This window comes from Cavia porcellus, unplaced genomic scaffold (assembly GCF_034190915.1).
Source record: "Cavia porcellus strain 051 isolate PalLab524CR breed Dunkin Hartley unplaced genomic scaffold, mCavPor4.1 scaffold_2, whole genome shotgun sequence".
NCBI classification, from domain to species: domain Eukaryota; kingdom Metazoa; phylum Chordata; class Mammalia; order Rodentia; family Caviidae; genus Cavia; species Cavia porcellus.
Genome location: NW_026947485.1, coordinates 38,140,760 through 38,158,512, shown reverse-complemented (window position 1 = coordinate 38,158,512; position 17,753 = coordinate 38,140,760). Strand labels below are relative to the sequence as shown.

Below are 17,753 nucleotides of genomic sequence, written 5' to 3'. Positions count from 1 at the left end.
ATCTATAGTGTGTGGTAGGGGGTGGTGTTGGAGATGTAGGAATCTTGAGAGTAAGTTAAGGAAACACCTGAGATATGGGAGGCTCACCAAGATCTCTCCATAGTTGATCATTATTAAAATATCGCTATTTGGCCTTCACTTTTAGTAATTCAGTGTGAAAAGTACTCTTGTCAGGCCCTACACAGCTCTCATTTTCCTTTAGGCCAAATGCGCAGCCTGCCATTTCATACCCTTTGCGATAGGTGGCGCTAATACTTAGCAGGCAGAAGGCAGCAGCACATGCTGGGCTGGGGGCGAAGGGTTGTGGCGACGCTCTAGCCCAGGGCCGAGTATTCGGTGGCTTGGCCGGGTTATCTCTGCAGCCCGAGTGAGGGCCGAGAACCTCTGGCCCCAGGAAGCGCATGCTCACTTGGTTCGCCTCATGGCTCCCATAACCAAGTCTCCCTTGAGTCAGGTAAGAAACGTGCGGAAGGAGTGGGACACCCATCTTCCCACTCGCAGGCCACCTCAAGAGTTGGACTGGCCGCATTTGAGGTCAGTGGATGGTGTGTGTGGAACACGCTGAGTGATGGCAGTGGTCCTGGGCCACAAGGGCCTGAGGCGGGCGCGGGGCGCTGGGGACTCGGGTGCTAGCTCGAGGCGCGCCACGTGGGCCTGGGCCGGCCGGCGGCGGCTCCCAGCTCTCGGCCGGGACAGCAGGCCGCAGGTCGAGGCCGGGACCTGACTCCTCTCAGTCGTCCAGTGCTCCTGGGCGTCGGGACTTGGCTTCTCGCGCGCCAGCCGCTGAATGGCGTTGGGAGTTGGAAAGGCTGCAGGCACCTGGGTGTGACCGAGGGCGGAGGGCGAGGTGGCTGCACCAGGTGGGAGCGGCTGGGGCGCGTGGCCTTGGGTTCCCGCGGGGATGCCCGCCTGCCTGAGGACCTACTGCAGCGGGGCTGCGGCGTGGTGTGGGTGGGGGGCCCTGGAGGACAGAGCATGGCCGCCGAGGGAGGTGTGAGGTGACAAGAGCAATTGAGGAAAAACTAAGACACCTGCTCCTGCGTTGACTACTAGGGCCGGAGGAATAAGGTATGAGGAAAGTGGTGTTTTTAAAGGGGTGGGTGGGGGTGGAAGTTGTGTGCTGTAGCCTTTCTTCCCCAGGCAGTTAGGAAGAAGTTAGGTGTGTACTCGAAAGAAAGTAATGGTAACCAATTAGAATTCTTTAATCTGTTCAACCGAAATGGCCCTTAGTTGTGGAATAGTGAGGCAGGAGTACCAGGTGTTGGATTATAGGGTTTGTGAAGCAATGCAGAGAGAGGGTGTTAGAGATCGATTAAGGGTACCCAATAATACTGTAAACGCATAGAAACAGATACCATATCTATTCTTTGAGTTTGTTTTATGTAGTTAAGTAATTCAGCTGTGTTGCTTCCCTTCTCTACCATTCATCTTTGGAGTTTTTTTTTTTTTTTAACCCAAAAATGAACCTGAAAGGGAAGGAGAACATTAATTGCAATATGTTGGTTAAATTTGGTCACAAGAGAGATTGGTGTGATTTTATTGTTAATTTCTTCAATTTATCTTTTGCTGTGGAGCAACCTGCTATACAAACACTTGTGGGCTGGGAGATACACATAGGGAAGACTTCAGTGGTAGATTTGTCCCTGGGGTGATGGATCACTTTAGCCAAATTCCAGTACTTTTCTGAGCCTTAGTTTGTCAGGTGGGAAAAGGCCTTAAAAGTCACTCATTCACTCGTATATGCAGAGCTGGCATACGTGCCACAGGATTATTCAGCCCTGAGTGACAGAGAACTTGCTATGTGCCAGAATGGCTGAGCCACCCAACCCCTCTAGACAGCCGCTGCTCTTGGAAAATTCTTTATGTTGAATCCACATCTGTTTCTCTACAGTTTGCACTCATTGGAGCTGTACAGAATAAAATGTTTAATACTGCTTCCACAAATATTTGAGGACTGCTAATACATTTCCTTTTCCCACTCATTCCACAAGCCTCCTTTTCTTCAAACTAAACATGCCTGTTATTTCAAACAGGAAGGCAGTGTGGGGTAGTGGAAAGATCACCAGCTCTGGAGCCAAACACATCTGCCTTCACTTTCCAGTCCCTTTAGGTAGTAACATTTAGTACCCTGTGCTACTGTATCTTTCTCTGAGATGTGTGAATGGAAATACTCATCTAGCCAAACTTTCGTGAGGATTAGGGACAAATTAGGTGGCAATCTATGTTCATATTAGGAGCTTAAAGTGTGACAGCTGTAAAAAAAGTGTTAGAGCTGTTATACCTTCATTGACATGATTTGCACTACATTTTAGTTGAACTCTACACATGTTACTGTTTATGTACCTCTTAGTATCTTCTCTGTAAAAGAGAATAAAATACTCTGTGAGGTCTAAGTAGCAGAATAATGTAGGATTATCTTGTTCCAGGTACTTCTCCATAGGCTTCAGTCACAGTAGAGTTTTTTTTGAACTGTATCACACAGACTCACTAAATCTTTTTTTCAGTGAAAACCATGTTTTTGAGTGCTGCTATTCAACGAACTTTCTCCCATCCTGGACTTTTTTTTTCAAACCTATAATTATGGCTCCTAAAAGTGGCAGTCCCAGTGTTCTATTATGTTGTCTTCACAATTATCCTTGCATTTGTCATATTCTGGGTCTCAAGATTAGAAAAATACGACTATTGAGCCTAGGGAGCCAGCTCTGCTGATCTCCCACTGCTGTTGTGTATCAGTGAGATGGTAAATGCTGAGCTTTCTATGCTAATTTTTGCACAAAACTGAGCTCTTTTTATGATATACATCTGTGTTAGAATTGGAATGTCTGATAAGCTGCTGGCTGAGGGAATTTTGCTGTACGTGATGTCAGCTAAGGACAGTATTTGGAAGAACTAAAAGGGTTCCCTAAGCCAGAGGGGGACTTTGCATTTATGTGTGGTTACATGTTTTATCAGATAGTCTCAGGACCAGATTCCCCCCTTAGGAAGTCAGGCGCAGTTAGAAGATTACTTAAGTCTTTGGCTCCAGGGGCATTATGGCCAGCATTTTCTTCCAGAACTTCTGAAAACATTATCAAGGCTGATCTGTCACATGATCTGTTTTTTTCCACTCCTTGCCCTTGTGCTGGAGCTGATTGCAAACTTGGGAGGCTTTCCTTGCCTAAACAAATTCTAGTTTCCATGTCTGTCTCAATTTCCTTCTTTAAGTTTTCCCTACTTAGTTTAGGAGGACTTCTCCTAAGAGCCAGATGTAGCGTTCATGTTGTCTTTGGGAGCTTTCCCACACCCTCTCTCCTAACCCCAGGGTTTAAATGGTTTCTCCCACCAGTCTACCTACTTGTTCCATGTGGGTAGACTTTAGAAAATTATCTTCATCTTGAATGCTGAGTCCTCTGGCCTAGTGAAAATGAAAGTGTGAAATTGTTGAACTCAAAGTTTCCATTGACAATAAACACGAAAAATATATAATACCAAGACTCTTGTCCGTAGTTCAAAATAGGAATGACTTGACAGTGTTGAAAGGACCAATTTAAATTTTTCTAAGTAATTCAGTCTCTAAAAGGTGGCAGTGACCAGTTAATACAGGTGGTGATCCTCGACTTGCAAAGAGACTAATTATATTTTAAATGATCAATTAAAGAGTCAGAGGGTTAAATCCATCTGTAGCTTCTCATTTCTTTAAGACAAATTCCAGATTCCTTATGATGACCTACTCTCTCTAGCTAATTGTTTTGCCTGTTGGTGTCCAAAAGGATGCACTGCTTTCCCCTTAAGATTTTGTGGTCAGGAACCTCCGGTGCTTTGCAGCCCTTCTGGCTGGAATGTTCTTTGTCTCACTGGTAAATGTCTATTCATTATTCAAGCTACCCCTTCCCCGCTCCCCTTAATTACTTCCTCCCATGTAGCCCTCAATTTCTTGTACTTAATTCAGTATTTGTTAGGAGCCTGTATTGTGGCCGGCACTGTGGTGGGCTCTAAGAATATAAAAGGTGAATAATACTTTGAGGGCCTTCCATGTTGGAAGGAGGACTTGTCACAAAATGTTACTGAGAAATAAAAAGGAGAGTTAAAAAATTTTAGAAAGTGTCTGCCATCTCTCCAGATGGCCAGAATTTTTCTCTGGGGCAGGGGCCATTTCTCATTAATTTTGTACATATTCCTCCCCCCCCCCCTTAGCATACTAAACAAGCGTTTGTTTCCTGACCTCTTCAATTGAACCGAAGTTATCCCTAGTACTCTGTCACACGCTCTGATGACATGTTCTTAAGTGGTGGCTTCTACAGTGTCCAGTGGCTGACCCTGAGCTCCTGGTCCATAGTTAGATGCCCGCGGGCACAGTTAGCTGGGCAGTTTGCCTGCTGTCAAATGGTATGCGACTGTACTTTTGGGCCGTGGAATCACCGAGCTGCTGAAGAGTGGAAAAGAAGCCTGCAGCGCCTCTGCTGGCGCAGTCACAACAGAGTTCAGGCCTCCCTTGCTAGTTTGCAGCTGGTACGCGATCATCAGAATTTCAATTTACAGCTAGAAAATGCACCCAGACAGTGATGTTCTATACATTTGAAGGCGTGTTAAAGCCCTTTAAAAGGATTATGGATTTAAAAATACTTTCCTTCTTTCCTGCACCATCGTACACAAATAAAGAGGGGCTTGCTTCCTAATGGCACAGTGGGTTGAGCATGTTGCAGGACGGGTGCTGTGGCGCCCTCTAGCATACCAACCACGTCACGCTGCCGCAAAGGGAACGTGCCAGGCGCCCTGCAGTGGTCTCATAGGGTGAAACCAGACTTTCTGCAATTTTGGCTTATCATGTTCCTTGCCGGTCATCCCATGAATTTTTCCACCAGTCCAGGGGAGAGTCCTGGCAGAATCTGTCTTCCTTAGCTATATGTTTGCCCATTGGTCATTGCCATAATTAGGGGCTTAGCCCGCGCTTTTAGACGTGGATATGCATAGGTTTCAGCATCCACGCTTCGGGCATGAAACGGGAGCTACCACTTCAAGTACCCAGCCTGGCTGTCCCTTAGGTTAAGCAACCATCTTCTGAGTCCGGGAATCTGTGGGTGGTCTAGGGTAGTGTCAGGGTCTCCGGGTTCTGCCATCTTTATCCAAGGCGTGTCTGAGGAAGGATTTCTGCACCAGAACCATGAGCTCAGGGTTGATGAGGGGGGTCTGCATGGGACCTGGAGGGCAGTGGTGGGGAGTTGGCAGCCCTGAAGGTGCCGGTGAGTGGAGGGCCTCGTTTCTGTGGCGGCAGGGCTGCAGGGAGGGGCCCTGCAACAAGAGCGAGGAGGAGGGGCGCTGCCGTGGCGGTGGGCGGGTCAGGGGCGGGGCAGGGTGGACTGTAAAAGTCGGTGCCCGCTCGCCCAGTGCTGCCGAGGCCACCAGCACTTCCCAGTGCGCTCGTGGTGGCTTGCGGGCAGCATTGGCCCCAGAGCCTCCTCTGCGGTAGCCTCGCCTCTCCATCCAGCGCAGTGCCGCATCAAACGCTCCAGTAGCTACTCGTTGCTGTGGCCGCTCTGCGTTGACTCGCGCTGTGCCTCCGCTGCCACCAAGCCTGCACTGCTGCGGGTGCCGCGGTGCGCCCCGAGCTCCGCAACCCTGCGGCGGGCGGCATGGGATAATGCGGCCATGGTGCGCCGAGATCGCCTCCGCAGGTGGGTGCGGCTTCTAACAGGGTGTTAGGGGGTGTGGCCGGCCAGAACCGAGCCTTGCAGCCGCGTGGGGTGCTTCACCCGATGGTGAAAATGCCACCCAGTCCGTGGCAGTGCCGCTGCCGTGGAAGAGAGGAGTCGTTCCAATCGTGGGTTGGATGGGTTTCCCTGGTTTAGAATTGTAAACCCTGGAATCTCCCATGTGAGATTTAGGATTTTTAGATCAGTACCTCTTCCTTGAATGTTTTAAGATTTCTAGACTATAGTACTACTGTTATACCTTTGTGCGCATTGGGATTTTAGAGCGTGGTTATTGCTGTGACGTAATTTAGGATTTTTAGTCCCAGAAATGGCTCCGACGGGATTTAGGATTTAAAAGACCCTCATATTGACACGCAGCGATTCAGAATTTCTAGACCCCAGCATCACCGTGGTGCAGTTTAAGATTTTAAAACCCCGCTGTTGCCGAGGGTTGATTTAGGATTTCTAGATCCAGTTATCGCCATGGCGTGATTTAGAATTTCTAGCCATGGAAACGCCCAGGTGGGATTTAGGATTTAACCTAATTATCGCTGTGGCATGATCTGGGATTTCTAGACTTTGCCATTGCCCAGTTTAGGATTTGACGACCCTTCAGAGTTGCCGCAGCCTATGTAGGATTTCAAAATGCGGATATTGCCGCGGCACGATCCAAGACGCTGACAGCGCGGATCTCAAAATGTGGGTATTGCCGCGGTGCGATCCAAGCTTTTCCGACCCTAACAGCGCGAAGACGCTGATGCATAGGTGTGCCTGGACCTCGCCAGGTCCTGGCGCTGTCAGTATTAGCGCAGGGGGAATGGAGACGCGACCAAATTGTCATTATATTGGGAGGTGTTCGCTCTGGTTTAGATTTCCAAAATAGTGTGTTGTTTTACAGCAATGCCGTCAGGTGGGCAGATTTGGTGGTATTAGATGAATATCCCACTCCTCCAGCCCTCATTTACAAGACGAAGAAATAAAGACTCAGGTTAATTTCCAGTTTGTCACTGGAGTTTGAATTCATACTCTCGAATCATGGCTCCATGAAATAATGGGGATTCAACTAAAAAATGTTTGTTTAATCTACTTTGCCTACTGACTGCCTGATTGATGAAAATCCTGAAATGTTGTTGGAACATTTTTACCGGTAATTGAGACAGAGAATGGCTCCCTGCAGGGTTGTCTGTTTGCTTTCTGGGAGGAAAGAGGAGGATGTGGCTGGTTTCCGAGCGGAGCGCGGGTGTTCCGAGCGGAGCGCGGGTGTTCCGAGCGGAGCGCGGGTGTTCCGAGCCGAGCGCGGGTGTTCCGAGCCGAGCGCGGGTGTTCCGAGCCGAGCGCGGGTGTTTGGTGCTTCATTTTTTACAATCCCCCGCCCGTAGCACTAACTGAAAGTCCCCTAATTTGCTGCCGTTGGAACCCGTCTCTGGCTCTGCTGAGTCACTGCACATTCAGCTGCTAGGACCGTGAATGGGTGCTACTAGAGGCAACGTGAAAATGTATTATCTGAGACAGGACAGATGGTGCTAAGGTAATAACCAAAACCTAATGCTTTTCGTCACTTACCTTTCAAGCAGGTATGGAGATGTAACCTATTACGGTTTCAGGGATCAGATTGTGATAAACATCATGTGCTAGCATTTTTCAAATCATTTCTAGTATTATCTTTAAAGGTAGAACCAAATCATTGTATCTGATTTACAGACACTTTGGGAGGGGGAATAGATTGCTTTACTGATCCCTAAGACATAAATAGGGGAGCTGAAATTCTTCAAGGCACATGGTTATATTACTGCTGTGGGATCATCAGTTTGTGTATTTTTAAGAGTTAAAAAAAAGAGCGTTTTGTGAGTTGGATTAATTTGTATTAGGGGTTATGGCCAGATAACAGGTAATATGATGGTAGGGTGTGTGTTTACTAGGAGTATACCAGTTGATATCCTTTATTTGTAGCAATTTTCCCGACAGCTTTAATTTTAGTTTTGGAGAGTATTATTTTGTTTGTTTTGAGAAACTTTCTGACAGTTCTTTTCCTGGTGACTATTGGAAGTCATAGACTAGACATAAGAAACTGTTTCTAATTCTCTTCAACACTTGTATTTAGTGTGGATAAATTGATCTGGATGGATCTTTGAAGTTCTGAGGATGGCAAGGGTAGGTGTACAAACCAGTGTTTCCTCCAAAGACAAAACCAATTCCAACATGCCAGGTATGAGGTCTGCCTAGTTTTTTTGGGGGGGGTGGGGAGTAGATGTTTCAAGGAATAAATCCTATGAAATTAAATAAATGGGTATTTCCTCAGCTTTTTGCTAAGAAAAGCAGAAGTATAATCAGCTTCTCAGACTTCTCAAAGAGATTAGATATTTGGGGTCATGACAAAGCTGCTTACATTAGAATATACTGTGCAACAGCTATCTTCTTGCTCTTACACACTCTGATCTGCATAGTTTCTCAGTCTATATCTAGATACTAGTGCTAAATAAGACTTTACTTAGGCCAGAAGGTTGATAAATATTAAAAATTAGGAACACCTCTCTGCTTAAGATATGTGATCACACAGGCTTAAGACCTTGCATGAGCTTTACACATTTTACTGGTGGTGGCTGTTGAGGTGGTAGAATTTTTAGAGTAAGTATGAAAGAAATTATTTTTTCCCTCAAAAACTTGATAAAAGCCAGTAAAACTTCTTTAGTGGGTATCAGGAAGAGCTCATATGGAGAGGTGTGGGAGGGGAGAAATAGATTACATATTGAAATATGTTTTCCCCTTGAAAGTAGAATAGTGAGCAAATGTGTGACTGTCATATCAGACAAAAGCAGTCACATTTTATTGTTAATCTTTTTGGCATGCTCCTTATGAGGGGCAGTGTTGTCACTGCATGGTTTCTTACTTCATACCAGTTCTGGTTTGCAGATGTGTACAGTGCCCCTCATTTCTCCACAGGATGAGGGAGTGGTGGGTCCAGGTGGGGCTCCTGGCTATGCCCCTGCTTGCTGCCTACTTGCACATCCCACCCCCTCAGCTCTCTCCTGCTCTGCATTCATGGAAGACTTCTGGCAAGTTTTTCACCTACAAAGGACTGCGCATCTTCTACCAAGGTAAGAACTCACCCCTGGAAGACCTTGAAGGTGTGGGTCATTTAGGTCCTTGCTGACATTATTTTGTGTCACTACTCTCTGTTGCCCCATAGTAAGAGGGGAGAGTAGGCCCTTTTTATGCACTGTGATTGAAGGAGTGGATTATTTCCTCTTATTTGCTAGAGAGGAAGGGATTCAAACTTCTGGGAAGGTAAAGGTTAAAACTGAGATTACAATCTCTGTATACCTGTATACCTAGTAAAAGTATTTTTATGGCCTGCCATCTAGTCAGATATTGGTTTTTCTTTTGAGCACCCCTAGTGTCAGGTAGTATGATATTCAGAGATGGAACCATTGTTTCCCTCCCTCCTATCCCTGATTTTATTTTATTGAATTGTTTTCTGTAAACATGATTTGTTATATGTGTTTCCAAATGTGATTTATATCTTTCATTGTTGTATAAATTAATTTGCTAATGATAATTATTATGACTATTTATCAGGTAATTATCATATGCCAGGCATTATGTTACATTTTCAACCTTCATTGTTTCATTTAACCTTTACAACAGCATTTGAAAGTGGATGCCAGTATATCTTATTTCATAGGTGAAGAAATTGAGACTGGAAAAGATTTCTTTTGGGCGGGGGTCAAGAGCAATAACGAAAAATGTTTGTCATAAACCGTTTTTCATTATTGCTCCTGACCTCCTCTCATTTGCTATATCCAATTAAGTGTAAGTATATAATTTTCTTCATGATGGTTTGATTTGTTTCCAGATTGTCAATATTTGATAATATACAGATTCTTAAGAATTACCTAGGCTAAAGCATATGAAAATCTTAATTGGCTCCAATTAAATTATTTTTGAAAACTGTCTAACCAAATTTTCATGCTATTGGCAGTATATGAATGCATTACGTTTTAACCCAATACTATTAGCAAGGCATTTGTATCATTTGGCTATCCTTAATGCTATTTAATGATTCCAAATTGTAATACACATTTAAAAGTGTCTATATTGATTGACCTTTTTGTAGTTGATACAATTTTGTAGTAGTCTGAGCATTAGGCTTTTTGGATTGGTTCTCTTCCACTGAAATAAGTCCTAGATGAACAGTATAAACTAGGGTACTCTCTGAGAAGAGCCAACTATATCTTAGAGAATTTTTGTGCTAAATTAGTGATAGGATAGGAAGCATTTTTAACTTATATTGTGATTGTTTTTAACTTTGAAAGTTTGCTTTTTAATGTGAAAAAAGCTTACATACAAATGTAAAATAGAGGAAGAAATAAGAATATGCTTTGGAAAATGATCTAGGTGAAGGTGATCAAGCTGCCTTTCAGCTATTTTCATATAAAGTATATCCTATTTACACTTTTAATTCAAAATTTAAAAAATTCAAGAGAAAATGCTTTTTCTTAACTAAAGCAATAAGCTTGCATTTAAAAAAGCAGTGTATCGTTTTAATGTTATTACTTTGGTAACAGATTCTTGTGCTTTGTACTAGATTAGATTTTTAACATCTTAAGTTATTTTTACAGGGAATTGGTCTAATTGATCTCTTTCCTTTTTCCTAGATTCTGTGGGTGTAGTTGGAAGCCCTGAGATAGTTGTGCTTTTACATGGCTTTCCAACTTCCAGCTATGATTGGTACAAGGTAATATAGTCATTTTCTAGATTCCACTGTATCTTCAAAAAATCCAAAATCCAGGATTTTGTTAGCACTGGAAGACTTCAGCACATTTGAATCGCTTAATAACAGCATCAACACCAAACTGTTTCTCATTTACTCTATGGAGGCAAAAAAAACTTTGGCAGCCTGAAAGAACTATTGCCAAGTTAAAAATACTAGTATCCTGCCCTCAATAGAGATTAATTACTAGAAATCAAACACTTTCCAAAACAACCATCTGTGGGGACTATCATGGCTTCATGAGGCTTTTGCTTTATTGAGTATTTTGCTTTATCTAAGTCTGCCAGTTTGAGAGTGGGATGAGGTTTTTTTTTCCTGCTCTGGGTGAGAATAGGTGGCACAAGAGTAGAACATGCAAATCATCTGTTTTTTTTTTTTTTTTTTTCCCTATAGATCTGGGAAGGTCTGACCCTGAGGTTTCATCGAGTGATTGCCCTTGATTTCTTAGGCTTTGGCTTCAGTGATAAACCAGTAAGTAACAACTATATGGGGCTGGTGTTGGGGGTGGGATAGTTGTGAATAGAACACTCAGGTCAGCAGAGATCTACACTTGTTACTTCATCCTGTGTATCTGGCCTTTCCTTAGAGACCACATCACTATTCCATATTTGAACAAGCCAGTATCGTGGAGGCGCTTTTGCGGCATCTAGGGCTCCAGAACCGTAGGATCAACTTATTGTCTCATGATTATGGAGATATTGTTGCTCAGGAGCTGCTGTATAGGTCAGTGAAGCCAGACTTCTGTTGCTTTAGTTTAGGATGCTGGGAAAATAAATAGTTCCTGAACCCAACCTTACCCATTCCCTGGGGAAATTGTTTTCACTGCTGTATTTGTGTCCATCTGTTCAGCTATGTTTCCTTATCCCCTGCTCCAGGTACAAGCAGAATCGATCTGGTCGGCTTACCATAAAGAGTCTCTGTCTGTCAAATGGAGGTAATTGTTTTGGTGGTAGGTGGAACTGGCTTATAGCCTAGAAGGGCTACTTTAGATGTTATGGGACAAAAAATAATAAACTGAAGAGACTGCAAGCAGACACAATGAAAGTAGCTCTTTTGCCTTTTCTTTGTGCCATGAACTGTTTTGATAGTCTAATGACATTTATAGATCTTTTCTCAGAGTACTGTTTTTAGAAAATACGATCAAGAAGAGTACAAAGGAAAGTGATTATATTGAAGTGATCAATAAGAAGCTGCATTAGAGTCATATGTGTTTCTTTTGCAGTGCATTAGACAAACCTAATGGTGGGTGCACTGATTAGGAGTGTAAAGGCTGCTATGCTATATCTGTAGGAACTACAGGGGGTTAGGGAAGGATAGGCTTTGAGATAGAAGGCCACTGGTGCTTCTGAAATGTCTGTGATATTAGTGTCAGATTCTTAAACTCTTGCTAGATGTCAGAACCAGGTTTCAGTTAGAAATTAGTAACCCTGGATTAGACTTTTTGGAGAGGCTTATTTTGTGTGCCACTGAGCACAAAAATCCACGAATATATAAATGTCCACTGAGTGCCTTATGGACAGTTTTGGGAAAACTTTTAGTGCTCCTGTTTCTTCTACTGACTGTAGAAAATAGAAAAGGAAAAGCTAATTTATTTTTTCTAAAGATTTATACTTACTGAACAATGCTCTGTGTTTGCAAACCAGATCATTAACAACACTGTGTTTTGAACAACTGAAAGGGAAGTCAGAGCCTAGTTATTAGCATTATATATGACAATATAAATGATTTTTCCACTTTTCTACCTTTAAAATGGGAAAGTAATTCCAGTGAACTATAACTTACCAGCTGAATTTGGAATTTCTTGGAGAAGTATATGACAATACAGTCATGCTTTGCTTAATGAGAGGGATACACAGAGTCCACTGTTGACTGAAATACTGTCACATAGAACATGACTAAAAGCAATCTCCTCTTCTAAAGGTATTTTTCCTGAGACTCACCGTCCTCTGCTTCTCCAAAAGGTTGGTTACTTTACTAAATAGAAACCGAATATTTAGATTTGTGCTGACATAGAACTGGGTCATTTTAATGGCTATGTTTGCTGTAATGGATCATAATTAAACTTTCTCATTATTTATTTATTTACTAGGAATTGAACTTGGGACCTTGCATTTGCCAGGCAGCTGCTGTGCTGCTGGGCTATATCCCAAGCCAAAAATCTTCCTTATTGATCCATTAATAATTCCATAATTAACTTCATAATTAACTCCATAAATTAATGGATTTAATTTATCTCTGCTTAGGCAAATCAAAGCAATGGAAGTGGATCCTACATAAACTGAAAACTATTTGTGAGGATGAAAGTTGCACAAATATTTGAAGAAATACTACTGTGTAAAGAGTTATGTCACAAGCATTACATCTGAATAGATTGGAATCTTAAAAGTCTTAAGGCTTTATGGCAAGGCAAGGAGGCTTGTACCCGTAATTCTAGCTATTTGGAAGGAAGACTGAGGCAGGAAGACTGCCTGAACCTAGAAGTCTGGGGCCAGCCAAAGTAGAGCCCATTTAAAAAAAAAGGTGGAGGGAGCTTTAGCAAAATGTAGAAATGTAAACAGTCTCTTAAAAGAAATTGAAAATAGTGCTCACTTTGGTAACACATATACTAGAACAAATTAGGAATTAGAGATAGATTTATCTTCCATGAGAATAATGTAGGTCAGCAATACAAGAACAAAACAACTCTCACCCCATGTACCAAAATGTTGAGATTTGGTTACCTTTATTAGTTCTTAGTATAAATCTTTAGACCTGGTGAACTGTCATCTTTCTCTGAATCCTTGTTTTTTTTTTTAACTTATTACCTACAGCTACTCAAAGATGGAGGCGTGCTCTCACCCATCCTTACGAGGTTGATGAACTTCTTTGTATTCTCTCGAGGGTAGGTCACTATGAAAGCCTGGCCTAGGAGTAATTGTAACTCTGGGCTAAATCCTGACATTTGGTATTTTCTAGCAAAGGTTTTGTCCTTTTGTCAAGGAGGCAGAAGGAATTAATAAATCAGCTAAGGGTCAGACCTTGTGACTGCTGAAATTCTAGTCACATTTAACATTCTGAATTCTTCCCACACTTACCTTTTTGTATTTTGGACTCTTTTTCAGGCTCACCCCAGTCTTTGGACCGTATACTCGACCTTCTGAGAGTGAGCTGTGGGACATGTGGGCAGGAATCCGCAACAATGATGGGAACTTGGTCATAGACAGGTAAGAAATAAGCATTTGCTTTAGGTTCCAGAAGGGTTCTTCTGGAGTTTGGACAAAATACAGGATTGCTTATTCTGTACCTAGCTGGCTTATTCTCTCCCACAAGAAGACTGGCTTAGGATTATGAGACAAACCTAAATTGTCATGATTTGTGCTTCCCAAAAAGAAGGAAGTCAAACATAGGATGAATGCACACTTAAGTTTAAATTGCTGCAAATTCTAATGCTAATTTCAGTTTGTCACCGACTTGGGCAAATCCTTCTTTAGACTCTATTAGTACTAAATGCTTTAGAATGTTCAATCTCAATTGTGAAAAGAATCTAAATGTGGTCCTGTGGTATGAGGCACTTCATTTTGTGTATCTTTTTTGTAGCAACAGGAAAGGAGATGCAGGATTTCCCTGTCTTATACAAAGGATTGCCGTGCTGCAATTCAAATGAGAAGATGAGAATGGAACCACTCTCACTGAGGGGTCTAGAGATGATGTTATCTGTTAAGTCCTTGAAGTGAGGCTCTGTTCTTTTCCCAAATGGGTCAGTGTACCTTCCAGTGTTCACTGATAGCTTTGCTGGGAACTGTGCATTAATGGGAGCCACTCTTCCCTCCCACCCCTATCCCCCATGAATTCCTCAAAGATTCATTTTACTATACAAAATTAAAAAACAGAACTCTCTTAAAATTCTCTTATATTTTCCTTTCCAAAAAGCAAATACTGTTTCTAAGAAGTGACACTGAGGTTCACAAAAATAACTGTCCTGGAGGTGCCAGGCAGAACAATTACAATGCATGAGTTTGTTAACACATAACTGTGGCATCTCACATTTAGTAAAAAAAATTCTCCCCATTCTATTTGTGGTACAGAGATGATGAAACCTTATGACCTTCTACATTTAGAATTTCAGACACAGATGTCAATTTAGAGACCCTACAGTTCAACCCTCTCATTTTAAAAATGAGGAAACTGAGATTAAACGTATGTGCTACATCATATTTTGGAGGCTCTGAGTTGGTTACTGTGGAGCCAAAATTCAAACTGAATATTCAGGCTGTAGTTACATATACTCCAAAATAATTCTTGGCCTTCCTGTGACCTCATTTCTTGCTTACTAAATACACAGAACCATTGATGCTCACATGGATAGTAGGTAGCCATTGCTCTAGTCACTTGATGCTTAACACAAACGGATAGAGTGGGCTGTTCCAAAAATTCCAGATTGGTTCTGGATTAAGATTTGTCAGTTACAGCCTGTGCCAGCCATTTGAGTCCCAAAACAATAAAGGTTTCTTATTCTGCTCCTGCTGACTTACCTGTCCCATAGCCTCTTGCAGTATATCAATCAGAGGAAGAAGTTTAGAAGACGCTGGGTGGGAGCGCTTGCCTCTGTAACTATTCCCAGTGAGTAACTTTATATTACTTCTTGATAGGAAACCTTAAGGAGTATGAGGTTAAAAGTAATCAGAATTCCTATTGACTCCAATTAGGGTTACCAGATTTAGCAAATAAGAATATAAGGCATGTAGTGAAAACTGAAATTTAGCTAAACAACTACTTTTAAAAATATAAGTATGTGCTGTGGGCTAACAAAAACCACCAGAATTTTTTTAATCTAAAATTCATATTTCATTGGGCATCCTTTATTTCACTGGCAATCCTATTCCCATCATCTGGAAATAAAATATATGTATAGATTGAAGTATAAAATACTGAAGGTATTATTGCAAATGTTGTTCATATTGCTGGTTTCTTTGGTGTACACTATCAGTGAGTACCACATTAAATTCTGAATTGCTGGGATTAGAGGCTACTAAGATATTAATCAAGTGCTTTTAAGTAGGTTGTACTCAGTCGAAATCGGGGCTTATAGCTTTTGGTCCAGGGCACAGATGAGCAGGAAGGACCAAATGGTTCTATGTAGGAGAAAATGTCCCAGATGAACTTTGAGCAGTTTCTAATAGCCTAACTAATAGAAGCTGGGTTTTCTATCATAAAAATTTTTTATTTATAGAAATCCCCTGGGGCTGGAGGTTTAGCTCAGTGGCATAAGCGCCTGCCTTGCAAGCAGACAGTTGTGAGTTCGATCCCCGGCACCGATAAAAAGACAAAAAAAAAAAAAAAATCTCCCATCACAGGGGAGTTAATTTTAGGGAGACAGTAGGGGGACAGATGTGAGAGCTCTTGGTAAGTCATTCTTCTTTTCTTTCTCTCAGTTCATTTTATCTATGGGCCAATGGATCCTGTAAATCCCTATCCAGAGTTTTTGGAGCTGTACAGGTGAGTCTCCCTCAGAGGTCTTTGTTTTGTTATTAGTATTTTATCCTGACAGGGGTAAACACAATTACTTCTTGAGGCACACACCTCATTGGCTGCTCATCCAGAAGACATAAAATAAAAACATGAGTTGGGAAGTCTTATTCTCATGTAAGTATAAAGATCAAGAACTTCAGTTAAACATTATATCAAATAGCCTATTTTCACTGTCATGGTTACATCATAATCCTAGGTGTAGAGGTTTAAAAAAAGCAATCACATAAACCTCAGGTTGAGCTCTGTTTTAGTTTAAACATAAACCAATTCACTGTCCTAACCTGAGCAGACAGCAAGAAGAGACTGAAAAGAGTTCACTGTGGAAAAGTTGTTATTCTTTGTAGTTGTCTTCTCTGGGTACTTACTTGAAAGGTGCCAGAATTTGAAATCTTGACTGTCACATAAGAAAGTTCCATACCTTCATGTGGCCTACTGGATACAACCCAGTAGTAGTAAACAGCTTGCATAGAATTTCAAGCAAAATTCCCTCTCATCTCTGGCGTTAAGGGAGTTCCCGTGCTATCTTTGCTTGGGCTTTGAGTTGCTGAATTGATCCACTTGTTTGATGCTTCATGTCTTTCTATGAAGTTGAATTCTGTTTTGCGAATTGTTGCAAAAGTGTTATATTTTCAAGTTGTCTGTTGGATGATGAATAATTAAAAGCTAGTATGTCTAAGTGGAATTGGCAAATTTATCTGCCTAAGATATAATTCTAATGTAGAAGGTGAATAACTGTGTTGATGGTTCCTGTGTGGTATGTCCATAGGGGCATTTACTAGGGCTTCCCACTGGCTTATACCCCTACCCACTCCAGCCTAAGTTCACCTACATGCTGTTCTCTTCCACTAGGAAAACGTTGCCGCGGTCCACAGTGTCGATTCTGGATGACCACATTAGCCACTACCCACAGCTAGAGGATCCCATGGGCTTCTTGAATGCATATATGGGCTTCATCAACTCCTTCTGAGCTGGAAAGAGTAGCTTCCCTGTGTTGCCTCCCCACTCTCATATCTGTTGTATATTCCACTTAGAAAGAAATGCCCAAAAGAGGTTCTGGCAATCAAATACTGTTATCACAAAAGTCCGCTTTTCTCACATTAGTGAATAGAATCCAGAAAAAAGGTAGCAAAATTTCTAAGGATGGCATAATAGTCCACTTCTTATTCCTTTGACATCTGAGCGAATGTATGGACTTACCTTTGTCTTTGTATTACTAGGAAATTCTGGTGAGCACTGCTTCTCATTGATTCAGAAAGACAGACATTAGATATTCTTTGCATAAAAGATTTTTGTACACTTCTGTAAACTTTTCTTAAATATTTAGAAATGTTAATATCTGGCCCGACCCTAATCGGAATCCTGCAATAAAAGAATGAGGAGAAAGGGCCTGCTTAACCTTTCCTTGAATAGCTTTATGGGCCCATGGTTTTTTAAATTTCTCTAAGTAACATAGCTTAAGTGACAGTGAGAATGAATCTCCCTTGTCATAACTTTGGATTTAGTTTCATTAGCTGTTTTCTAATTTTAGATATTTTGTTACAATAGATATTGAGTTAAATAATATGGTACCTGAGTGTGCTTTTATACTATAATTTGTCTATACATGTTGTGTAAATTTATAAGGATACTTAACCAGCAGACCATTAATCTGCCAGAGTAGTGAACCTTATTAAGCACGTATAATTTCTCAAACTGAACTGTGTCCAACTATTTATAGAATTTCCTAAAATCACAGAATATAAAGGACCAATTGCATTCTATGCCAGGGATTCACTGTTATTAGCTGGAAAGATAATTCTAAAAGC

At 41.8% G+C, this 17,753-nt stretch overlaps 1 protein-coding gene across 4 annotated transcripts; it reads left to right on the top strand.

The window, feature by feature from the left end:
* Nucleotides 1-344: 344 nt before the first annotated feature.
* Nucleotides 345-17,334, top strand: Mest (mesoderm specific transcript). Of its 4 annotated transcripts, XM_013158376.2 has the most exons (13): nucleotides 5,352-5,651; nucleotides 7,771-7,875; nucleotides 8,610-8,764; nucleotides 10,325-10,404; nucleotides 10,834-10,911; nucleotides 11,027-11,163; nucleotides 11,316-11,374; nucleotides 12,361-12,401; nucleotides 13,251-13,321; nucleotides 13,542-13,643; nucleotides 14,963-15,039; nucleotides 15,852-15,915; nucleotides 16,798-17,334. In XM_013158376.2, exons 3-13 carry the CDS (start codon nucleotides 8,611-8,613, stop codon nucleotides 16,913-16,915), a joined length of 981 nt encoding a protein of 326 aa, XP_013013830.1. In that variant the 5' UTR covers nucleotides 5,352-5,651; nucleotides 7,771-7,875; nucleotide 8,610; the 3' UTR covers nucleotides 16,916-17,334. The 4 variants fall into 4 exon arrangements, with proteins under 4 accessions (XP_063096731.1, XP_013013830.1, XP_003475249.1 ...); XM_063240661.1 differs by lacking the exons at nucleotides 5,352-5,651; nucleotides 7,771-7,875 and adding an exon at nucleotides 345-454; XM_003475201.5 differs by lacking the exon at nucleotides 7,771-7,875.
* Nucleotides 17,335-17,753: the final 419 nt, after the last annotated feature.